Source organism: Leptonychotes weddellii, chromosome 4 (genome assembly GCF_054177405.1).
Source record: "Leptonychotes weddellii isolate Sample4059 chromosome 4, ASM5417740v2, whole genome shotgun sequence".
In the NCBI taxonomy this organism is placed as follows: Eukaryota; Metazoa; Chordata; class Mammalia; order Carnivora; family Phocidae; genus Leptonychotes; species Leptonychotes weddellii.
In genome coordinates, this window is record NC_138372.1 from 20536671 (window position 1) to 20561173 (window position 24503).

Here is a 24503-nt window from a genome sequence, read left to right on the forward strand (position 1 = left end):
GGGGGGGGCAGAGGGAGAGGGAGAAGCAGAGTCCCCACCAAGCAGGGAGCCTGACGCCGGGCTCAATCCCAGGACCCCAGGACCATGACCCGAGCCGAAGGCAGACACTTAACCAACTGAGCCACCCAGGCGCCCCTTCTGGTGGTCTTTGTATAACATCTTCTATCCCTCTTGGGCTCGGGCAGAAGCCCAAGATTTGGCTTTGGCTTCCCATCAGGACCCTGACCAGGTGGGATTTTTTGCTTGTCTTCAGCCATTGCAAGCTGATTCTGTGTGTACTTGTGAGGCTGCCTCAGGACCGACCCTTCAGGTCATCAGGGATGGGCTGTTGGACTCCCCACACCCTCCTTTGTCCCTTTCTGCACCTGGAGAGCCCTCCAGGGAGCTGTCGGCACGGCTTCCATGAAGAGCACTAGGACCTCTCTGTCTCCCAGTGTGTCGAATCAGCAGATATCCTTTGTCTTGAAATCTTTGCCCTTGTGTATTTATTGTAGATGCTCTTCAGAATTGTCGGGTCCTGAACCAGGATCCTGCAGTGGAGAAGGACCAGGCTGACCCTGTGGTCAGCCAACTGCCCTGGCTTTCTGGGACTAGTTATGTCCACAGCCCCATTTGCAGGTGCTCGCTATGTGCCGGGCACTGGCCTGGGTGCTTTATATGCATTATCTTATTTAATATTTGTATCATCATATGGGAGAGCAACAGTTTTTGTCTTCACTTGACACATGAAGAGGGAAGTTTAGGGAGAGTAAGTAACATCCCCAGGGTCCCGTGCAGAGCTGGGATTTGATCTCAGGCCTGTCTGACTCCAGAGCCTGTGTCTTAATCACCACAGTCATCCCTCTGTTCCCCTGAGGATGTTTCCCAAAACAAACAAAAAAGCTCTCCGTGTTGAGAGATGGTGGTGAAACATTGCTGTTTCTACTCATCTCTTGGAGATTGAAAATGCACACTAATTAGTAGGAAGCCCTGGGAGGTCTTATAGGGAAAAAACATACTTCTTTTGGTTTCAACCAGAGTTTCACGGATTCCTTTAAAACAGAGAACCCCTCCTCATCCTCCTTCTCTTCTCCTTTTTAATGGAGTAGCACTTAGTCATCTGCCGTGATCTGTGTTTTCTGGAATGCACTTTCGCAACCACTGCATAAGGCAAGTCTCTCTTTGGGCCTCAGTTTCTCCATCTGAAGAATTAAGGGCTTGGGTATCTGACCACAGTGGTGTAACTGGCACGTGACTTGCCCTCCAGCTGCAACTAACTAGAAAATCTGGAGCAAATGTGAAGGAATTGTCTTCAGACATTGGGTGAATGGTAGCTCAGGACTGATTCCCCAGAGAAGAGAAACAGATGAGGAGGGCTGCTTCATCACACTGCCTGTCTGCCTGGAGGCGGTTTTTAAACTGTGGCACAGGGAACCCAAGCAGGGTACAGAAATCCCCCTGATTTGAAGAGCCAGGGCTTGGAGTCTGGGGGAGTTGAGCAGCACAGGAGTCTGTCCTGATGTCGTGAATTCATTTTGTCTGTCAGCCATGAGTAGGAGTCAGAGGCCAGGTGCCGGAGAAGGTTCCCTAAGAAGGCTGATTCCGGCTAAGATCTGAAGGATGGATAGGAGTGCACCAGGCAAAAGCAGAAGGAGAAGGGTATTGGAGGTGGTGGGAAGGGAGGGGGCTGGCACCTGGGCCGCACTGGGGGTTTCCCCACCTGCCCCTGCCAGCTGGGACCTGGGCAGAGAAGAGCCGTGAGAAATGGGGAGGGCTGGCCTTGACTGAGCCCCTGCATCGTACCCAGGACAGGACGAGAGACATGGGTGTTCAGTGTATGAGGGCGAGTGTCCAGAGGCGGGTGTGACTGAGTGGGGCACTTTGCCCTGTCCCAGGGCCTGATCTGGGGGACCAGGGTGGGATGTCCTTGGGGATGCTGACCAGAAGAGCAGGGAGCGGGTGGGCCTGGAGGGAGGGGATAGTTTTCCCCGTGTGTGTGTGTGTGTGTGTGTGTGTGTATGTGTGTGTCACTGGGAACCTCTGACCTGTTCCCCAATTGGCTGAAGCTGCCACACAGGCTGACAATGGAAATGCTTGTGCAGGAGAAATGCTGCTATTCAGGTGCCTCCCGTTAATCTGTGGAGGGGGTGGTGGCAGCAGCTAATTTCGGGATTTGCTTGTCTTTGAATGGGGGTAATTACTGGGAGTTGCCAATTGTTCCAGATTGTTCTCTGGAAGAGGGGGAGAAGGGGGGGCTCTCTTGGGCTCTGCTGAGCGCTGCCCCCTGCAGGCAGTGCGGTGAAGTCACAGAGGGGTGGTGCAGGCTGGGGAGCAACAGGATGGAGTCAGGGGACCCCAGGATCGCAGCAGGGCCAGAAGGGCTGGGCCGGAAGGGTCCCCCGGAGACCCCATGACCCAACCTGCTCATGTTACAGATGGAAAAACATGCAGAAGGGAAGGGACTTGCCCAGGGGCATACCGGGTGGGCCCAGCCAGGCTGCTTGGCCCCGGGGAACAACCTCCATGTTGGCCATGCACCCCTCCCCCACCCCGAGTCCATCTGGGACGTCCCAGGCTGGGGGGCCGTGTGCGTCAGGAACCCTCTTTCCTCTCTCTGACTGCAGGAGACCAGCGCAGTGCCGGGGTCACTGAGGCCAGCAGCCTGCTGGGGGGCTCACCGCGGCGTCCCTGTGGCCGGAAGGGCTCCCCATATCACACGGGGCAACTGCATCCTGCGGTGCGTGTGGCCGACCTCCTGCAGCACATCAACCAGATGAAGACGGCCGAGGGCTATGGCTTCAAGCAGGAGTACGAGGTGCGGGGCCCCAGTCCAGCCAGGACCCCTCGCCAGGGCCTCGGCGGACTCCTGCATGCTGTGGACCCTGACCCTGGGCAACCCTCAGCCTCGCCCTGGATGGACCTTTGCTCTGACAGACCCTAACTCAACCTAATTTTTTTTTTTTACCTTGACTCCAATCTCAGACTGACCTGGTTTCTCACACTCCTCCTGATCCTGACTTGAAATCTGATCTTGAGTCTTCTCTTAGTCTCCATCTAGACCCTGATCATGATCCTCATCCTCTCCCTAATATGACTCTGACCACCACGAGGGACCCTGACCTCTAACCTAACACCCAGTGTTGACTTGGACCCTGACTCTCATCCTAAATTCTATTGGAACTCTGATTCGAATCTCATCCTCCCTCCATCTGGACTCTGACACCACCTTATTCTAATCTTAATTTGACCTTCACTTTTACCTTCTTCCCAACTCAAACCTGGATTTACCCTAAACCTGACCCTCATTCTGAAGTGTCTGTGAACTCTGACCCGACCCCCCCCCACTGCCCCGCTTTTCTCTCTTCCTTCCCCTCACACTGCTTGGTTTTGAACTTAGTCTCTTGCTGATAAAGGGATATATGGTGACTTGATCTCAGGCTCCAAGTTGAACCCTGAATCTGGCCCTTATCTGTGGTCCCACTACCACCCTGTTAGGGGATGGGGTGTTAGGAGGGGAGGGGTTTCCCTGCCCCACTGACTACCCCTTTACTTTCCCTTCTGGCAGAGCTTCTTTGAAGGCTGGGATGCCACAAAGAAGAAAGACAAGGTCAAGGGCAGCCGGCAAGAGCCTGCGCCTGCCTGTGAGTCCTGGGGAAAGGCCTGGGTCTGGGGCCATGGGGGAGGGAACTGGGTGGGGCTGGAGAATAGCTGGAGTGACCACTATTGAGGGCCTCCCACATGCCGAGCCATGTGCTGATTATTACACCTATTATTTTACTTACTTCTCTCAATAACCCAGTGATGTGGGACATATTATAACCCCCAGTTTACAGATAAGGAAACTGAGGCTTGGGAGGTTAAGCTCCCTGCTCAAGGTCACACAGCTGATACTCGCCTGAATAGCAAATGACCTTGGGCCTCCTTTGGTGCCGCAGCCCGGGTTCTAACCCCTGGCCTGTCCTGCCCCCTCTGGTGCTGAGAGCCTCCTGGTCAGCCCTGAGCCTCGAGGTTCCCTGGCTCTCCTGCCTGTGCCGTACCTCTGGCCTTCTGGAAGCTTCCCCTCATTGCCCTAGCTCTGTGCTCCCCAGCTCAGTCCCTGCCCACCCCATGGTCCCCTGCTTTGTGTTTCCAGATGATCGGCACCGAGTGAAACTGCCCCCGATGATGGGAGGCCCCGATGCCGACTACATTAATGCCAACTACATAGACGTGAGTGCCTCGCCTTCATCTCTGCGGGCCCAGCCCCGCCCGCTCCAGGCGTACTGCCCAGGCAGGCCAGCGACCTGGCAGGGAATACATGGGGGTTCACAGCGCCCCCACCTCCTGCAGTCAGTGCCAGGGAGCTCAGAGGAGGGGAGGGCAGACGAAAGCCATCAGGAAAACTTCCTGCAGGGCGGACAGAGGAGGGGCTTCCGTGAAGCAGAAAGAAGGGGAGTGGGCAGACAGCTAGGCCTGGAGTTGAGGAAGGAGCCCCTCTCACTGAGGGACCGAGAAGCTTGGAGCTGGGATTCACATGACTCACAGGAAGGCTGCAGGCAGGCAGGGGCTGGACTTCGAAGGCCTCAGATGGCAGGCCGAGGAGGTGGGGCTTTTCCCTAGGGGTCCTGGGGAGTTGCTGCAAGTGTTTGGACTGTGAGCAGAGCGGCACTTGAAGAATAACAACTCATGTTTATTGAGCAGGTACTGTGTGCCAAGCGCTGTGCTAAGCACTTTATATCAAAGATTTCATTTTATATAATCCCCGAAATCATGCTACGAGGTAGTTAGTATCGCGACCTCACTTTGCAGGTGAGGAGACAGACTCCGAGAGGTGGAGCTACTTGTCCGAGGTCACAGAGCTAGTGAGTGGGCAAAAAGGGACTCAGATCTCAGCCTGTCTGTGTCTCCCAAGCCTTTGCTGCTAACCACAAGGCTCTCCTGCCATGCGGCGCAGCAGCTGGGCCTGGATGGACCAGAGCAAGGGGCTAGGGACAGGGCAGGCAGCCAGGAGGCCTGGGCTCAGGTGTGAAGAGGTGATGAATCTGCTCCCCAGGTGTGGACAAGGGCAAGATGGGACAGGGCCCAGGGACCCAGGGCAGACTCCCCCACCCTGACAGCAAGCCAGGTTCGGGAGAGAATCATTTATTTGTTTATCAGATCTATTTCGAGCATCTACCATGTGCCAGGCATCATGCTGGGCAACAGAGATAGAGCAGTGAACAACATAGGCACCATCCCTGCTTTCCTTGAATGTATAGGTTCTAGTCGGGGAGACACATAAACGTATCTCCGAGTAAAGTCATTTCAGATGAGCTGGGAAAGCACAGGCCAGACACAAGGAATGATTTTCCCAGCATCACACAGCAAGTTAGTGGTATGGCCAGGGTTAGCCTCAGTGGGCTGCATGGAGGCGGGGGCTTGAGCCGGCTCTGGGTGGCTGGAGAGGAAAGGGTGGGAGTAGGGAGCAGCAGGAGTGAGGGAGGAGGAAGGTGTGTGCCTGGGAGGTGGGATAGTCAGTGACGCGGGAGACCTCTCCTTTCCTTCTTCTTCACCTCCTGGGGGCCAGAAAATATGCTACCCCATATTTTCCAGAATTCCTTGCCTTCTCCCCCACCTCCCATGCTCTCCCTTGACTGGGGTACGGGCTGGGCCTGGCCTCTCAGACTCGGGCGACTTCAATGACAGGGGCCTCTTCTGGGTCTCCTCAGTGTCCCGGTTGGCTTCCCCATGGGCCCCCGGCAGGCTCATACCACTCCCTGCTCTCTGGCCCAGCCCTGCCCCCGTCTCTGCTCTGCCTCCCCTCCTCACATCGCCCATCCTGGCCACTCCTGTGCTCCGTCCACCTCCATCTGCCTCTGGCCTAACATCTGTCTCTTTTGCTTTGTACTGTTCCCTCACTGGCATCATTAAGATTCGGATAAACCGTGAAGTAAGTATCTCTCTCCCCGTCTCCTCCTCCTCCTCCTGCCTTCTCACCAGCTGTACCTCAGACTCTCTCATGGTCTCTGGCTGTCTTTCTCTCTCTGTCTCTGTCCTCCTTCCCCTCCACTCGTGCGCCCAACGCCAACTGTCCATTTCAGGGGCCTGGCCAGGGGCCGCCCGGGGCTGCAGATCCGACACCACCCCTCTTGTAAACAATTCCATCCCCTCCTCCACTGCCCTGAGATGGGGCATCAGGGTTGGGATGCTTCCACAGGCCCCCTCCACTGGCCGCCACCTTCTGTCACCTTTGTGCCCCAGCTCCCCACGCCCAGTGAGTCTCACTAGCCGTACCTTCTGTGGGGCCCTGGGAGGGCTGGGAGGGGGGAAGCTGCTCTGTTGGCGCCCCATCACTGCTGCTGGGGGGTCAGGGTCTTGAAGGAAGCGAGGATGGCCCCGCCAGTCCCCTTAAAACTAGTTTCTCTGGTGTTCAAGTCCCCTTGTGGTCAGTTTGCTTGAAACTCAACCCTAATTACTTTGCCCTCAATTTAGCCCTATTTTGAATGTTTTATTTTAGGGGAGCAGTTTGGGTATTCTATTTCTAAAAATTGTGCCATCCCTGGACCTTCTAGGAATATTTTTAAAAAGTCCTATTCATTTGGTGATCCTTTAATTTGGTTTTTAATACACATTCGACCTTCGAACAGCATGAGTTTGAACTGCACTGGTCCCCTTTCTTGTGGATTTTTTAAAAATAAATTATTTTTTATTTTATTAAATTTATTTTATTTAATTTATTTATTTTTACGTTTATATTTTTATTTATATTTGATTTATTTTTTATTTTTAAATTATAAATGTATTTTCTCTTCCTTATGATTTTATTAATATTTTGTTTCTCTAGCTCACTTTGTTATGAGAATACAGTATATAATACCATATAACATACAAAATATGTGTTACTTGACTGTTCATGTTCTCAGTAAGGCTTCCAGTCAACCAGGCTATTAGTAGTTAAGTTTTTGGGGAGCCAAAAGTTATGCGTGGATTTTCAACTTCCCCAGGAGGTCAGCGCCCCAAACCCCCATGTTGTTCAAGGGTGAACTGAATATTATTTTTATAATATTTGATGCCTGATGGATGGGATTGTTTGCTATTTTGTGGGTATCTTTCTATCTCCTTTAAAAAATACTTCTTGTTTTTTAAAGATTGCAAAAATACAGTTCATTATCAAACTTTCAGACAATGCAGAAATATACACATTTCTGTATATACGAAGTGAAAAGTCCCCACAGTCACAGCTGCTGGAGATGACCAGTTATCCCAGATGTGCTCCCAGATATCACCGCCCCCCCTTCTTATTGTGAGTGTGCTTCAACAGTTTGTAAAGTTCCCAAATTTAAATGGAGTAATGGGCCCATGAAATGGGTGGATATACTCAGTGGTGGCGCCCCCTTGAGGAGGTGATGAATACAGGTACATTTCTTTATGTCAATCTCCATACAAGGCACTTGGTTCCTTGTCAACACTCTTCAGTGGCCATAGAAGACTTGGCTTTAATGCATCGTCAAATGCCAGTTAACAAGAGTATCATTGGCTGGGCGCCTGGCTCTGTGCCAACATGTTAGGCACATCATTTCATCTTTCCCATACTCTGAGCAGTAGGGACCGACATTTGGCAGATGAGATGACCGAGCCTTAGGAAATTTCAGTGACTTGCTCATGGCTGCATGGAGCTGGGCCTCAAGCCCCACATGAGCCCTTGACCCTCATACTAGACTCTTGTTCTCTCCCTGTGGGCGAGCACCAGGAGGCCCTGGGGTGCTTGTCCATGATGCAAGTGGTTGGTCCCTGAGCGCCACCCAGGCAGAGGCTCCAGGCAGGTGTGGGGATGTGCCCAGAACATGGCGATGCCTGGGCGGTGAGGACCAGTGTGCTCTCAGACGCTCTAAAGTGGGTGTGCTCGAGGTGATTGATCTGCTTGCCTTCCTTTCACACCTGATCATTTTACACTTTCCATTGTAGTGTTCTCTTATTGTGCAGGAACACACCTATGCATGAAGATGTTAATATGCAGATTGGGAGGGTGATCTGTTGAAAACTCGTTTCGCTGTGGACTGTATTTGCTGACTAGCTTGGGTGCTGGCACTGGGTCAGGCACCGGAGAGACAGGGCTGGATGAATCCGAAGAGACGCTTGCTCTCATGTGGGATTCTCAGGCCAGCTGGTTCTAGGTGGGGTAGCCTGTTCCCCGCTTGACCAGTGCTGGAGGTGGGAGGGCTGCCCTGGCCTCACCTTTGCTGGGCCTTCCCCTGGGACCCCATTTGCCTAGCAGCTCAGCTGAGGACCTGAGGCAGAGGCAGTGGCCAGGGGGTTAGGCCAGCTCGGAGCAGTTCTGCCAGTGAGGGCCCAGTGCCTCTGGGACGCTCTTCACTCTTGGTAACTGGAACTGGGTTTTGGGCACGGTATGCGGGTACACAGCAGAATCTCTGAGCTGTGTGTGTCTCACTGTTACCCCCACATTGCAGAAGGGAGCAGAGGCTCGGGAGGCTGAGAGTCTGGCCACTCCAGTGTGTTTTGAGATCCAGCAGTGGTCCCTCCAGGAGCTGGTTGGAGAGGCGCAATCCTGGGCTCCATGCCAGACCTTCTGAGTCTGACTCTCCCTTTTAACAAGATCCCTAGGAGCTGCGGGTGTACATTAAAGACCAAGGAGTGCCCTTTTATAACGTGGCCGGAGTCACTTAGCTGCTCTGTAGAGCTGCGATAGGAACCCACATCCACCTGACTCCCCAGCGCATTCTTTTTTTTTTTTTTTAAGATTTTATTTATTTGCGAGAGAGAGAATGAGAGAGAGAGAGCACATGAGAGGGAGGAGGGTCAGAGGGAGAAGCAGACTCCCTGCCGAGCAGGGAGCCTGATGTGGGACTCGATCCCGGGACTCCAGGATCATGACCCAAGCCGAAGGCAGTTGCTTAACCAACTGAACCACCCAGGTGCCCCCCAGCGCAGATTCTTAACCCCTGGAGGAAACCACCCTCTGCCCGAGGAATCCTTGACAGCCATTCTTGACAGTTGGAATCTTCGGGGCTACTCTTTGAACTTGAAAGTAGTAGCAGTTATAATAGGTACCATTGACCAAGTGCCGACTCTGTGCTGGCCGTGGCGACAGACCCTTGACGGTATGTTACTTTGTTGACTCCTCACAGCAGCCCAAGGAGGTAAATACCGTAATCGTTCCCATTTGGTAGATGTGAAAATCGAGGCCTAGAGAAATGAAGGGCTCTGCCCGTGGGCTCATGGCTAGCGAGAGGTAGGGCTGGGACTTGAACCCTGGCAGTCTGACCGAGGTGCGGGGAGCTGGGTTGCGGGCGTGAACTTGATTGTTCTCTCTTGTGTCAGCACTGCTGCACATTTACCCCTCCTGTGGTGCCCGCAGGGATGCCCTGGGTGTCAGTGTGAGGGCAGGGTGGCAGGGCTGGCTGTGGCCCCGGGGTGGGAGTTGGGGCTGGCTGGGTCCTCTTTGCAGCCTGAGGGCTCTGCGGATGGAGGATGAAGTAGCTCTTGCCCTCTCTTTTGTGGGAGATCATGTAGGTAAAGTGCTTAGCACAGTATGTGATCATAATAGGGATCATAATTGAGATCATAATCTCAAAAATGATTATTATTTAAAAACCATTTTATCTGAGGGCCATGAGTAACCCGTGTGTTCGCTTGCTTCCGACCTGAAGCCTTCATCTGGGCCCCTGGGTCCCCCAAGCTCTGGGTGACATGTGGCGGGGAGGGGGCACTGCCCCCCGGTTGCCCCGAGGGGGCTGGGATGGCTGATGAGACCCAGCCTGGGGTCCGGGGACCCCCTGGTAACCTGGGCAGGATCACCGTGGACTTCATTTGTATCCACACAGCTGGGCCGTAAGCTGACTGTGGCTAATCCCCCCAGTTTATGGGTGGGGAGACCCTTTAGGCCCATATAGGAGTTGTGTCCTCTGTGGGGTCACACAGCAAAGATGGGTTTGGACCCAAGACACTGGTGTCCCAGCTGCTCTTCTGTCCTTCCTGGAGGACAGGTTCCCCCCTCCCCCGGTTAGGAGGTCCCAGGGAAGAGGGCGGGCAGCTGGCCGTGGGTGACTGTGCTGCACCTGGGAGAGGGGGGCAGAGGACGTGAGATCGGAGGGAGCGAGGGGCCGCTCCTGGGGTCTCACTGCAGCCTCTTTTCCCGTTCCAGGGTTACCACAGGTCAAACCACTTCATAGCTGCTCAAGGTACCTGCACCTCTGCCCGCGCCCGTGTGCTGAGTGCCGTCTGCCCTGCTGCCTTCCCTCTGACCTGCTTGGCTCCCTGTCTGCCTCCCTGCTGTCTCTCTGTCCAAGTCCCACTGTCTGGCTGCGGCTTCTGGCCGCCAGTCTCTGCTCCTTTGTGTTCGTGTCTCCCCGATGTGCTCAGTGCATGTGTAGTTCCCTTGGTCGTCTGTCTGTCTCTGAGGTGGTGCATGCAGAAGGGTAGGCAAGCTCAGTCCTGCCAAGTGTGGATGGTGCCTCTGGCTCTGGGGGCTGCCTGGGTCCCTCTGGCTGTCTTTGCCCCCAACCGTTCATTTGTCCGTTCCTCTGAGAGACTTGGGCTGTAGACTGAGGATCTAGCCCTCCGGCTCTGCCTCCTGGGTTTCAGTCGGGATGATTGGGGTCTCCGGCCAGCCAGGCCCTCTCTGATCCTACCCATACCCTTGGGGCCCCCCAGGCACGAGTTGGCATTGGGTGGGGTGTGCACGGGGTGAGCATGACGCCTTCACTGGGGCTCAGGAGCCTCCTGGCCTGGGGTGGGGGTGCTGGGCAGCAGGTGCGCTGGCCCTGGGTGGAGACCTTGCCTCAGGGATGAGCACCCTCTGCGCCCCAGGGCCGAAGCCCGAGATGGTCTACGACTTCTGGCGCATGGTGTGGCAGGAGCACTGTTCCAGCATTGTCATGATCACCAAGCTGGTGGAGGTGGGCAGGGTAAGCAGGGCCTTGGGGTGAGGGGGTAAGGCGGGCCGGGGGAGGGGCAGCAAAGAGCCCACTGAGCCCGCTTGTGGGGACCCCAGGTGAAATGCTCACGGTACTGGCCGGAGGACTCGGACATGTACGGGGACATCAAGATCACGCTGGTGAAGACGGAGACTCTAGCTGAGTATGTCGTGCGCACCTTCGCCCTCGAGCGGGTGAGTCTCCTGTTACCTTGGTCCCTGCAGGGGTGCCTGAGGAGGGGGGGGCAGAGTCCACCTCCCCACCTCCCAGGGCAGGAGCAGGAGCAGCGAGGAGGGGGCTCGGCTGTCCTCCCCAGCAAGGCAGGCGCTCCGTCACTGCAGGGAGTGCTGTGGGGGGACCGCACGGGGACCGCCTTGGCCGGCGACCCCAGGAGGACGTTGAGAGGGTAGAGTTGAAGGCAGCGGCTGGTGATGCCGGTCCTGCTCGGCGCCAGGCATCGTGTGGAGCCTGTGTTGGTTAAGCCCCGGGAAGCGCCGGGATTAGGTGTTTCCGTTAGTCCCATTGTACAAATAAAGAAAGTGAGGTGGAGGGGGGGCGTCACGCACAAGGCCACGTGGCCGGTGACTGGCCGAGTCCTCCTGTCTGTGATCCTCTGTAAAAATCCTCAAAGGAGACACTTGCCGCCCTAGGCTAAGACCAGAGAGTCACAGTGACGTGTCAGGTCGCACAGCCCCGTGCAGGCAGAGGCGGGGGGTCGGCGGGCGGCCCCGGCCCCACTCCTGTGTAGTGTCTGTCTCGTCTAACCTCGGACCCGCAGTCCCTCCTCTTTGGGCCCTGGTTTTCTTGCTGCTCCCATGAGTCAGTAATACCCACAGCTTGGTTCACGACTGGGGTTAACTGATTGAGATCCAGCAGTGAGCAACCGGCAGGTGACTAAGGGGAGCCAGCAGTGACTCTGTCTCGCCAGAGAGGCTACTCTGCCCGGCACGAGGTCCGCCAGTTCCACTTCACCGCCTGGCCGGAGCACGGTGTCCCCTACCACGCCACAGGGCTGCTGGCCTTCATCCGGCGCGTGAAGGCCTCTACCCCGCCTGATGCTGGGCCCGTTGTCATCCACTGCAGGTGAGGCCTCGATCCCAAGGACGAGACGACTGGGCGTGGGGTTGGTTCTGGGTCCCTGAAGGAGAGGAGGCTTGGGTTCATCCTACTCACAGACAGAGGACAGGAGAGACTGACCCCCAAGGGCCCTTCAAACTGTGGCTCTGAGGTTGGCGCCCTGGTGTGCTGCCCGAGACCTGTGGAGGCCCTGGGCCTAGAGGCTGTGGAGGCCCTGGAGGCAGTGGGGGGGAAGGGTTTGCGAGGCACCAGGCAGGTTGGGTTCCATTTGCTTCCGTTCAGCCAGTGTCCATTGCACACCTGCGTGCTGGGCTTGGCCCAGGTGCTGGGAAGGACTTTGCCTTCTCTTCTCTGAATCCTGAGGGCTTTCATCACTGCGGGGCCCTCATGCTCTGTGCAGCTCCTGAGCATCACTCCTTTCTCTTCCAAGTCCTGCCTTCGTTGGCTCCTGTGGCCCCCCCACCCCCCGTTTGCCCTTCCTCTGCTCTGCTTCCTCTCCGGCTCCACAGCTTTCTGTTGCCTCTGAAGGGCCTTGTCCTGTTCCTGCCCCACTCTCCTCCTGGGGAGCTTCCCCTCTGACCCTGGGGTCTCACCGACTCCCCTGGGCCCACAGGTCCTCGGCCTCTGTATCTGGTCCTGGCTCCTCTGCTTGGATTCCTCTCAGCTTCCCAAATGCCACGTGGCAGACCCCCTACCTCCCTCACCCGCCCCCCTCACACCACTTCTCAGGTTTCTTTAGGCTTCTTTAAGATGCTGTCTTTATTTATTATTTTTTAATAGAGATTTTATTTATTTATTTGAGAGCAAGAGAGAGAGCATGAGCAGCAGAGGCAGAGGGAGAAGCAGGCTCCCCACTGAGCAGGGAGCCCGATGTGGGGCTCGATCCCAGGACCCCAGGATTGTGACCTGAGCCGAAGGCAGATGCACCACCGACTGAGCCACCCAGGCGCCCCTAAGATACTGTCTTTAAAATAAGATTTCATTGAGGTATAACATACTTAAAGCAAAGTGCACACAGAATAAGTATATATAGAACTTCATCCATTTTCATAAATTAAACACACCTGTGAAATAACCAGCACTGTTCAGATCAAGAAATAGAACATTAACAGCATCCAGAAGCGCCCTTGAGCCCCCTTCCAGTCTGTACCCACCTCCTCGCTCCCAGAGCAGCCTCCATCCTGACTTCTAAAGCGTGAATTCATTTTGTGTGTTTTTGAACTTTGTATAAATGGAATCACACAGCATGTGCTCTTTGGTGTGTGACTTCTTCCCCTCCACCTTATGTTTATAGGATTCATCCATATTATATCCTGTCCCGCTGGATGAGTAAACCACAATGTGTTTATCCATTCTGCTACTGATAGGTATTCGGGTTGTGTCATTTTGAGCTATTATGGTTAGAGCTGCTAAGAACGTTCTAAGGCATGTGTGTGGGCCAGAGTACGCATGTGAAGTTTCTGGGGGGTATGTACGTAGGGGTGGAAGTTCTGCCAGGCAGACATTCAGCTTTGGTGGAGCCTGCCAGTCCTCCAAAGTGGTCGTACTGATTTCAGCCGCCAGCAGGGGCGGGTAGGAGACCCGCTACTACGCATTCTTGCCAGTATTCTTGCCACGTAGAATACTACGCGTTCTTGCCACCATTTTCAAGCTTGAAATCTTGGAGTCATTTTTGTCCTCTCTCTGCCCCCTGACTCTGCTCACCCTGGGGCTGAGCCTGAGCATCCCAGAGATGGGTCCGACACAGCCCAGCTCTGGATGAGCTCCCAGTCCGGTCAGGGAGACAGCTACATGTGGCAGGAAGAGTGTTTGACAAGAGCCTGCCGGGATTCCTCTGGGAGCTCAGAAGAATGACATCTGCTGGGAGGGTTGGGGAGGCTCCCCTGAGTGTGTGAGCAGGTGTGAGTGTGTGGGGCTTTGAAGGCTGTGTGGATTTGGGGCTACCCAGGAGGCGAGAACATTCTTAGTTTAAGCCCTGGGCATCACCTTTGTCCTCTGCCCATCTCAGTTGCTACCCTTTGCCCTCCTCTTCTTCCCGAGGCCCGTCCCCAGCTCGGTCTTGCATCACATTTCCACAGCTCCTGCTGCAGACTTCTTCCCGGCTCCTCCTCGCCACTGGGGTGGGATACCTCTCTGTCCCCCAGCCCCTGTGTGGTGTAGACATGACCAGGCACCCCAGGCCACCTCTTCCCTTCTTCTTGGCCCCGGGCTCCCTCCCCAGGCTCTGATGGGGCCCTTGGCTGCTCTCTCCCCAGCGCGGGCACTGGACGCACAGGCTGCTACATTGTTCTGGATGTGATGCTGGACATGGCGGAGTGTGAGGGCGTCGTGGACATTTACAACTGCGTGAAGACCCTCTGCTCCCGGCGCGTCAACATGATCCAGACAGAGGTGGGGGACGCAGCCCTCCCTCCCTGCCCGCTCTGGGACTTGGGTCCCTCATGGAGGAACTCAGAGCTGGCGGAGTGTGTCAGAGGGGTGTCGGAGGATCTTAGAGCTGAGATCCCTGAGCTTGGCCTGCCAACCTCTGAGGGTCTTCCCAAAGTCAGCTCCACTGTGTTCAGTTGGGTGAGGTCAAACAGCCAAGGGGCCAAGGTCATAGGTTTTGCAGGTAAGATCTACTGGTGTTCGTATCCTCGTTAGATGTGTGACCCTGGGCTCTCCCTTCACCTTCAGAGCTTCTTACAGGGTGTTAGAGGGATGAAACATGAGGTAAGTGAACATATCTGTGAAGGTTGTTCCAGGTAGGGTTGGTCCAACCTGTACTAATACCTAGTTGGACTCTAGCATCCCTGCCTCAACTTTGGGCTTGCTTCCTGCTGCCATCTCCCCCAAATCTCTAGGTTCTAGTCCCCTCCAGGTTCCTCATATTCTCTCCTCCTTTTCCAGGAGCAGTACATCTTCATTCACGATGCAATCCTGGAGGCCTGCCTGTGTGGGGAAACCACCATCCCTGTCAGCGAGTTCAAGGCCACCTACAAGGAGATGATCCGCATTGACCCTCAGAGTAATTCCTCCCAGCTGCGGGAAGAGTTCCAGGTGGGGCAGGAGTGTGTGTGTCTAGGTGTGTGTGTGTGGTTTGTGAGTGTGTGTGTGTGTGTTTGTGTGTGTGTGTATTGGGAATTCCTCAGTGCTATAGGAGGGACAGTAGGGCTACTGGGGAGGACTTGGAGACAGTGGAGGAGGTGGTCCCTCCAAGTGGCTGAGAGCCTATGCTTTGAATCAAGGGAGCCCAGGTTCAAGTTCTGGCTCAGTGAAGAGCTGTGAGTAGCCTTGAGCACTCACATTACCTCCCCAAGCTTTGGTTTTTCTTACCCAGGAAAGAAAGTCAATATTGCCCTCGTAGTGTTTGTATTCATCAGGATTCTTTTGGTCGCAAGTGACAAAAATCTGGCTCAATGACTCTTGAAACTGAAAAGTCCAAGGATGGTGCAGCTTCAGTTATGGCTGGATCCAGGGGCTTAAACGATGATGCCAGGACGTAGTCTCCGTCCATTTTTGGTTCTGCTGTCCTGTTTTCGGCTTCTTTCTCAGACCCGTACCCTGGCCCCCAGCAGTGCCAGGCTCATGTCATCCCTACTGTCAGGAGACTGGAAAAATGACTCCCTACAGTCCCAGTGGAAGTCCTAGACCAGATTCTCCTGTGCCATCCCTCAGCCAGTCCCTGGGCCAGAGAGTAGGAACACATGACTGGCCCAGGCCTGGTTCTGAGGTTGGAGCCACTGTCCGCATGTCAAATGACAGAGATGGAGGAAGGCTGGTTCTCCTGAGAAGTCCCAGAGTGGTCCGTGGGCAGGCAGAGGCCCCAGATGTCCTCTACACTCCAGGTTCCTGCCAGGGTTCAGCGGGCTGGCCCCTTCTAGACGCCTGACGCTGGAGAGCCTGCACAGATGGTATCATAGGAAATGCCACCTCTGCTTCTTGGAGCCCTGTTGGGGATCATGAGAGACTGGGGTTCACTGTTAGCGATCCTCAAGGACAAGAGAAAGAAGCGGAGACCCCATGGATCAGGCTGTAGGAGGCATGAGGTGGAGGAGATAACCCAGAGTCCCAGGCTTGCTGTGTGACAGGTGCCCTGGACTTGTGTTCTCTTCCGACAGGGCTGACCGCCTCCGCCAGGTCCCCGCAGGCCGCTTTGTGGAAGATGTGGGGCTTCAGGGCTTGTCTGCCTGAAAGCACCTGATCCTCATGTGCCTTTTATGTAGGGAGCCTTGCATCTGCCAGGCTCGGTGCTCGGACCTTGGCAGTATCTCACTCAAGCCTCCCAATAACCCCTTGAGGCAGGCGTATTATTATCCCACCTTCCAGTTGAGAACAATAATGCTGAGAGATACAGTAGCTTGTCTAAGGTTACACAGGGAGCGAGGAGGCAGACTCGATCTCCAGAGCTCTGTTCAGAGCCTGTGTGGTCTGGAGACCGGGAGCCAGCCTGGGGTCCCTGTCCTCGCCCCCTTCTCTCTGGACCTCAGTTCTCCATCCATGAAATGGGGTTAACAGCCCAGCTCAGTGTCCTTCATGGGGCCGTGAAGAGGCCCAGCGAACACTGGAGGTCCACACTCACCCCTCCCCCCTGACCCCATTGCTCCCTCCACTCCCTGTAGACGCTGAACTCGGTCACACCGCCTCTGGATGTGGAAGAGTGCAGCATCGCCCTGCTGCCCCGGAACCGGGACAGGAACCGCAGCATGGACGTCCTGCCGCCCGACCGTTGCCTGCCCTTCCTCATCTCTGCTGACGGGGACCCTAACAACTACATCAATGCGGCCCTGACGGACGTGAGGGCTCGGGCAGCCCTGGGCTCGGGGACCCCCTCAGCCAGCAGTACCTGGGATGGCTCAGGAGCCAGGGGGGCAGAGCCGAGGGGGGAAGCTAGGGGTACTCTGCAGGTGGACCAGGAGCAGGGTCAGCGCCTGTCACTTGTCTGGGGCCCTGGATTGGGCTCTCAGACCCTCCCTCCATGGAGTTGGAAGGGACTTAGAGATGTATTTATTCACAGATATTTATTGAACCTCTACAATGTGCCAGGCACAGACCATACGCCCCATACCCCCAAATCTCTGCTCTCCTGAACCTTGTATGTGGGTGATGGGTTGGGGCAGTCAGTACACAAAGATACAGTGGCATGTGAGACACTGGTAATTTCTACAGAAAGCTACTGGGCAGGAGAACTATATAATGTGGGCTTTGGAGTGTGTGTATATAGCTATTTTTGATGAGGTGGTAAGGAAGGCCCCTTTGAGGAGGTGACTGTCAAAGAGCAGAAGGAAGTGAGGGGGAGAACTGTGTAAACATTTGGAAATTTGTTCTAGGCAACAGGAATAGCAGGTGCTAAGGCCCTGAGGCAAGGAGCAGGCTTGGCCAGCCTCTGACTACCCTGCCCATGTTCCCGTCACCACACATTTGGGAACGTTTCGTATTTTGTTCCAGCGGCCATGGGCTTGGACACCAGGGGCCTGGGGGTTGGGGGGCTCACCCTAACACTCAGGCCTCAGTGTGCCAGCCAAGCTCTGAAATGGACCCCCGGAGGCAGCCTGGTCCCGAGGGGAGAGCTGTCCAGCTCAGGGTGGGCAGAGCGGGAGGACGGCCTGTGGCGGGGGGCTCCGGCCCTGTCAGGTTGTGAGCAGGCCTGGCTGAGTCCTGGTTTCCCTGCAGAGCTACACGCGGAGCGCGGCCTTCATCGTGACCTTGCACCCGCTGCAGAGCACCACGCCGGACTTCTGGCGGCTCGTCTACGACTACGGGTGCACCTCCATTGTCATGCTCAACCAGCTGCACCAGTCCAACACTGCCTGGGTGAGGCCTCCGCTGCTCGGGGCCTCGTGTGCTCCAGGGCATGTCCCCAAAGCCCAGGATTGGATCCCAGCTGTGACCTTAGATGGGTCCCGCTCCCTCCCAGAGCCTTGCTTTCCTCCTCTGTAGAATGCGGCTGTCAGATTGGAGGGAAATAGCTGCTTTGTATTGAGTATCTGCTGTATGCCCAGGACTCTGCTTTGCACTTACGGGCTTCGGGTGAAAAGATTAAGACCCAGAGAGCTGGGAAGTGGCAGAGCTGTGCCCCTCCCCCAGGCTGCCTTCTTTCAGAGCCTGTGGGTGGACTCAGCTGCCCACCGTGGGGGCCTTTGAGGTTGGGCAAAACTCCAGCCCCCTTATTTTCTGACTGATCTTGGGTAAGTTCGTTTGCCTCTTTGAGCCTCAGTTTCTTTCCTGCCCAGCACACAGTAGGTGCTAAGTGCGTGGCAGGGATGAAGACGATGAAATTGTGGCTGAGGTGGGTCTAGACGCTGGCTTGGTGAGCTCCGCGTGGGGGCTGCCCCGGTTTTCTTTTGGGGTCCCCAAAGCTGGCACTGCCAGGAAGTACAGATGTTCAGCCTTCCAGCCCCGCGTGGTCATACCCCCTAGGTCTGGGCCTCTCTGCACGTCCGTGTCCTAGGCGGCCGGGAAGAATTGCTCTAAAATGAGCCTGACAGCCTCTGAAAGGCTGAGAAGACTTGCTAATGGGGCTCTTTACGAGGCAGGCACGTGGTCTACATGACCAAGGACTGCAGTGTAATGGGCTCTTGTCCCTGGCACGGATCTGGGGGGAATCTCACGTGGGAAGAACCTGCCCTTGCTAAGGCAGAGGGGAAGGACCCAGAGGGAGGCTCACACAGATGTCATTCAGCCACCTTTCTCCACTGGCCACTCCCTGCCAGGCCTGCAGTAGGCAGTGGGGAGACGGAGGAAGCAACACACCGCCCCTCTCGGATCTTGTGGTCCAGGGGGACTCGGGGTGCAAACCCCCAACAATGGCACCACACCGGGAAGGGGCTGTCATGGAGCTGGCACTGGTCTCCCTGCAGAGAAGCCTGGGGAGAGCGTATCAGGGAAGGCTTCTGGAGGAGGCAGTATCTGAGCTGAGCTGTGTAGGGAGGGTAGAGCTGAGCAGGTGAAGAGAGGGGGGATGGGTGATCCATGGAGAGGGAGCAGCATGTGCAAAGGCCCAAACACAAGGAGTGGCTGGGACCCCAGGCAAAAAGAGGAAGGTAGTGCCCTCTTTGTGGGCGTGGTCAGAGAGGGAAGCCGATGGAGCACGGAGTCATCTGGAAGGAGCTTGGGGACTGTTTCACAAATGGAGAAACGGGGCCCAGAGGAGGGAAGAGCCTCGCCTGGACTTCAGGCAGAACTGAGGCTAGAAGCTGGCGCTCTGGACCTACTGGCCTGGAGGACATGTGTCTCTGTGTGTGTGTGTGTGTGTGTGTGTGGAGGGGGAGACACTCCCTTCATCCCTCCGCTGTCTCCAGTCTGGCCTGGAGGGGAGGCTGCACGTGGGACCCTGACTCCATGGTAGGGCCCTAGGCAGGAGTGGGGGTTCTGAGCTGTGTTGCAGCTTCAGGGACACCCCACCTGTGTGAGCTGATGCTGGCGAGCAAGGCAGTGAGAGAGAAGGCCGGGAGGGGGCGGTGATGGGGTGGGCGGGGGTGGTCTGAGGCCTATCCCTGGAAGAAGGCGGCCTCATGCAGGGGTGTGTGTGTGTGCGTGTGTGTGCGCGCGCGTGCGCGCGCGTGTGTGAGCGTGTTAGGTGTGGCTGTGGAGCTGCTCAGTCAGGATTGTCCCCGTGCACCTATGAAGGGTTTGTCTCTGCTGACCTGAGCGGGTCCGTGCAGAAGACGTTGGGGCAGATGTGCCCTGCGCTCGGATGGGTGAGTGGCGGAAGCTGGGGGGACTCTGCAGGTGGACTGGGAGTGAGTGGGTCAGGATGTGTGGGAGCCCCAGAGCCAGGGTGGAGGTTCGGGGTGGGCAGGAGCGGCAGCTGCCCCCGCCTGGCTCGGCTCAGCGCTCCCCTCCGTGTCTGTGTCCCTAGCCCTGCCTGCAGTACTGGCCAGAGCCGGGGCGGCAGCAGTACGGCCTCATGGAGGTGGAGTTCGTGTCGGGCTCCGTGGATGAAGACTTGGTGGCCCGTGTCTTCCGGGTGCAGAACATCTCTCGGGTGAGTGACCTGGGCGCCCTATGGTGAGAACCTGGGTGGTGGCTGGGGGGCAACCTCACGAGACCCTCTTGAGGTCACCCCAGGGCTCATGTCCATCCCCCCCCGCCGCCCTTGGCTGGCCACTTGTGCCCGCAGCTGCAGGAGGGGCACCTGCTGGTGCGGCATTTCCAGTTCCTGCGCTGGTCTGCGTACCGGGACACGCCTGACTCCAAGAAGGCCTTCCTGCACCTGCTGGCCGAGGTGGACAAGTGGCAGGCCGAGAGTGGGGACGGGCGCACTGTCGTGCACTGCCTGTGAGTGTGGGCCCTGCTGGCGTGGGGGAGAGGCCGGGAGACACAGGGCTGAGGGGGGAGGCCTCAAGGCTGCCACTAAACCCCCCGGGGCTTCCGGATGGCCCCATCTTCCCTGGAGGAACCCAGTCTGTTTCCAGGGTGTGGACTCAACCCTGGGCAACTGCCCAGCACCCTCTGTGTGATGTCTGACTTTGCCTGTTTAATTAGAGTCCTGTCAGAATTGTTCGCTCCGTGAGACAGTAGCACACTTTAAGCCAAAAGAATTCCAGTCTTTGTTCATGCATGCACGCGTGCAACTTTTGTCATTCGTCCCTTCACATGCCCTGTTCATAAATTCATGTATTCACTCCTGTCTGGGTGCAGTTGCTCCTTTGACCCCCACTTCCTCATGCTCTCAGTGCTTACCGACCCTTCCAGTGCCAGGCTAGGCATTCCGGGGACAGGGATAGGGAGCTGAGTCAGGCAGCGCCTGGCCCTCGGTGGCCTTTGGTTCTAGTGGGAGAGACCCCTCAAATGGGGGCTGAGGGCCTAGTCCATCCCCCATCTCCCCAGGGGAACCCCACATCCCGATGTTGCAGGGAACAGAGGAGGGAAAGGACGGGATAGGAAGCGTCTCTGTGTGTTTGGCTGCTGGTTTGCCTTGAAGTGTGGGTGTGTACGTGTGTGTTTTCACCATGTGTCTGTGTTGCTGGGGGTGACTGGTGCTCACAATGTTCATTTTCCATCCTGCTCTCTGGGGTTTGCTTGCTGCTCTGCCCCCCTCCTCCGTCTCCATCTTTGTCTCCGTGGCTTTCTCTTGGAGTGTGTCTGGCCTCCTTTCCCTCAGAACCTGCTGTCTTTCTCCTGGAGGCTACCTCCCTAGTTGCCTACAGCTTTTGGATGCCAGTCTTAGCGTCTGAGCTCCCAGACCCCTCCCTCCTTGGTTCCCTAAGCCCCGCCCCTTCCTTTCGGGCGTTCCCTGGCCCCTCCCTTCTGGGGTACCCTGGCTCCGCCCCTCTTCTCTGGGCTCGCAGGCCCTGACCCTCCTCCCTTTTGGTTCCTTGGTCCTGCCAGTCACTTTGGTGTTCTGGCCCCGGGCCTCCCCCTCTTGAGCCCCTCCGCCTCTTGAGCCCCACCCCAAACCTTCTGTGTGTCTCATTTAGAAACGGGGGCGGCCGCAGTGGCACCTTCTGCGCCTGTGCCACAGTCCTGGAGATGATCCGCTGCCACAACCTGGTGGATGTTTTCTTTGCTGCCAAAACGCTTAGGAACTACAAGCCCAATATGGTGGAAACCCTGGTGAGAGGCCCTGTCCTTCTGCCCAGCCACTTCCAACTTGCCAGTCCATGCCCGGCCAGGTCCCTCCACACCACTGTCCTCTACCTGGTTCCTCCCATTGGGCTTTGGGTTCTGATCCGGTGGTGCCAAGACAGTTAAACCCATTTGCCCCTTCCCCCCAAAGATGGGCCAGGGCTCATGCTTGCCCTCTGGACCCTCATTCTCCCCTTCCCCAGTACCAGAGAGGGACCAGGCTCATGATGCCTTCTCTCCCTCTCCCCAGGATCAGTACCACTTTTGCTATGATGTGGCGCTGGAGTACCTGGAGGGTCTGGAGTCAAGATAGCGGGGCCCTGGCCTGGGGCACGCATTGTGCACTCAGGGCCAGGCCCAGCACGGACGAGGAAGACCTGGGCCCCGACTCTGCTCCACTACAACTCCCACGGGGAAAGCACTAGAGTGGGCCCTGGGCCATCTTGGTGCCCCTTTCCGCTGTGGGCAGGGCCTCTCAACGTGTCCGATGATGGGCAAGCTGTGGGCCACAGAGGAGCTTAGCGGCTGCAGCCCAGCCCCCCTCCACAGGGTCCTGCAAGTCTGCACTGTGAGTCTGGCACTGCCTGGTGGAGTGACAGGGGCTCAGGGCTACCAGCTTGGGAGGACCCAGGCTCAAGCTCCTTGACTCCAGGCTCAAGCCCCAGACTCTGTCCCAGCCCTTGGCAGAGATGAGTGAGCCCCTGCAGAGCCTGCGGCTGGCCAAGGTTTCCACCCAGCGTGGCTTCCTCTTGACACAGATAGAGGGTGCATTGGGACTTGGCATCTGGAATCCCACCTGGCCTGGCCCCTGAGGGTCCTGGGGAGACTGGGCACATCAGACTGGTCCTCCCCAGAGGGGACTATGGTCCCCTCCTCCACCCTGCTGCCCCCCCCCCAGCCCCGGGGATATTTTGCTTATGGTCCCTCCCACTATTACTTCTTTGATGTGTGCTCTGAGCTTCCTTGAACCCAGATCTGCCCTTCCCTTGCCCTATTCTCCATGGGGGCCCTTTCCCTGCCTGACCCAATGTCTGCAGAATGAAGGTACCTCAGCCCTTCTTCCTGTACCTTTCAGGCCTCACTGGTGGGTCCTGCTCAGCCTAGGCCAGTGACAATCTGCAAGGTTGAACAACAGCCCTTGGGGTTGAGGTCTCTGTGACTTCTGGTCAGGCTGCCCCCTGGGGACGGGGCCCTACTAGATCGGGGTGCTTGCAACTTCTACAGTTCAGAGGAAGAACATGTATTTTGGGATGGAGGAACAATTCTCTTTTGTTAATTTTATGATTTTTTGATGGGTGGGTGGGAAAATCTCTTTAAAATGGGGCAGGCCACACCCCCATTCCGTGCCTCAATTTCCCCATCTGTAAACTGTAGATATGACTACTGACCTACCTCGCAGGGGGCTGTGGGGAGGCATAAGCTGATGTTTGTAAAGCGCTTTGTAAATAAATGTGCTCTCTGAATGCCACAGAGCAGCCTTGTGTGTGTGTGACCAGCCTGAGTGGGGCCTGCTCGCCTGCCCCCAGGTTCCTAGTGCAGTGGGAGGGCTCTGGGCTGGGAGGCAGAGGCCTGGGTCCAGTTAGGCCTTGGTTTTTCCATTCATATAATGGTCAGGTATGGATCAGAGCATCGCTCAGGGGCCTTCTTGCGGGGGCAGGTTCTAGAGAACTCTGTCTATTGCTGCCTCCACCCAGGCCTCTGGAAGCAGCTTCTCAGGTAGTGGGCTTCATCCTGAGACCCCTAAAGGTCCACAGAGCTGCCTCTCACCCCTCAGGGGCCTGGATCTGGGTTGAGCTCTTTTGGGGACAGCATGGGAGGCTCAGGCTTTGGGATCAGGTGGATGGGCCTCACCAGCTGTGAGACCCTGGGTAAGTCAGCTCCCTCTCTGTAAAATGGAGTAAGACCCTGGTAGGATCAGAAGAGGTCATGATTAAGTGCCTTGCATGGTACCAGGCATGCTGAAAGGGCTCTGTTTACAAACACACAACAGAGACAGACACACCCTGCCTATGATGGTCATCCCAGCCATTCCCAGCCTCGGGCTTCTGCTAGGGGTGGAGTGGAGGAGGAGTGGGCTAGCTGGTAGGGATCCTAGTCACTCCTGGCTCTGTCATAAACTTGTGTCATCTTGGGCAAGACAAATCGTGTTTCTGGGCCTCCGTTTCTTCATATGGAAACTGGCTCCTTGATGTACTGATTCTGTTCTCCCACTGGCTGACTCCTGTGCCTCAGTTTCTCCATTGGCAAGAGAATATAACCCATTCCAATGACTTCAGGATCTAACATCTTTTAATCTGAATTAAGAATTTATTATGATCCCACTTATCTAGGGTATATGAGCGTCCCCCCCCACACACACTCAGTCTGAATTGACTACTAAGCCTTACCTGATGGTCACAAGTGTATGTCAGATCCTGGCCAAGCAATAGAATGTGACTTGCTTTGACCAGTAGAAGATGGCAGAAGTGATGTCAAGTGAGTTCTGGATCTTAAGCCTCAAGGGGCAATGCAGCTTTTGCTTTTGTCCTCTTGGAACTCTGCCATGTAAGGAAGCCTATCTAGCCTGCTGGAAGATTTGAGGGCCCATGGAAGAACCAGAAGAACACAACCCATGAAAGGCCAATACCAACTACCAGACCTGCGAATGGGGCCATCTTGGGCCTTCCAGCCTGGCAGGCCTCTCAGGTGAGTATAGCTGCATGATTGAGCTTGGCAGAAGCTGCCCAACCAACCCTAGAACTGAAAGAGATAATAAATTGTTCTTTTTTTAAGCCAAAGTTTTAGGATTGTTTGTTATGCAGCAAAAGCTAGCTGATACATATATGTTCTGGGCGGTGTGGTTGCAGCTTTACTCTTTGCCCCAGAATGAACCAAGGTCCCACCCCCAGCTCAGCATAGCCCCCAGCTGGTGACCTTGCACCGAACCACCCTGGCTCAATTTCCTAAACTAGAAAATCAACATAACGATACCTACTTGCAGGAAGTCTAGAGATAAAATGTTTAAAA

At 56.0% G+C, this 24503-nt stretch overlaps 1 protein-coding gene across 6 annotated transcripts in view; it reads left to right on the forward strand.

The window, feature by feature from the left end:
• Positions 1-22965, forward strand: part of PTPRU (protein tyrosine phosphatase receptor type U) — a 76269-nt gene extending 53304 nt beyond the window's left edge. Inside the window, exons 16-31 of one of the 6 annotated variants that reach the window (XM_081817920.1) lie at positions 2604-2794; positions 3545-3620; positions 4112-4188; positions 5870-5887; positions 10100-10136; positions 10705-10862; positions 10949-11065; positions 11800-11954; positions 14204-14339; positions 14838-14987; positions 16550-16723; positions 17601-17741; positions 19789-19914; positions 20050-20207; positions 21350-21485; positions 21748-22965. In XM_081817920.1, coding sequence (XP_081674046.1) covers positions 2604-2794; positions 3545-3620; positions 4112-4188; positions 5870-5887; positions 10100-10136; positions 10705-10862; positions 10949-11065; positions 11800-11954; positions 14204-14339; positions 14838-14987; positions 16550-16723; positions 17601-17741; positions 19789-19914; positions 20050-20207; positions 21350-21485; positions 21748-21810 — 1913 coding nt within the window. In that variant the 3' untranslated portion in view covers positions 21811-22965. The remainder of the gene's footprint in view (positions 1-2603; positions 2795-3544; positions 3621-4111; positions 4189-5869; positions 5888-10099; positions 10137-10704; positions 10863-10948; positions 11066-11799; positions 11955-14203; positions 14340-14837; positions 14988-16549; positions 16724-17600; positions 17742-19788; positions 19915-20049; positions 20208-21349; positions 21486-21747) is intronic. The other 5 variants (XM_081817921.1, XM_081817924.1, XM_081817922.1 and 2 more) reach the window with 5 other exon arrangements.
• Positions 22966-24503: the final 1538 nt, after the last annotated feature.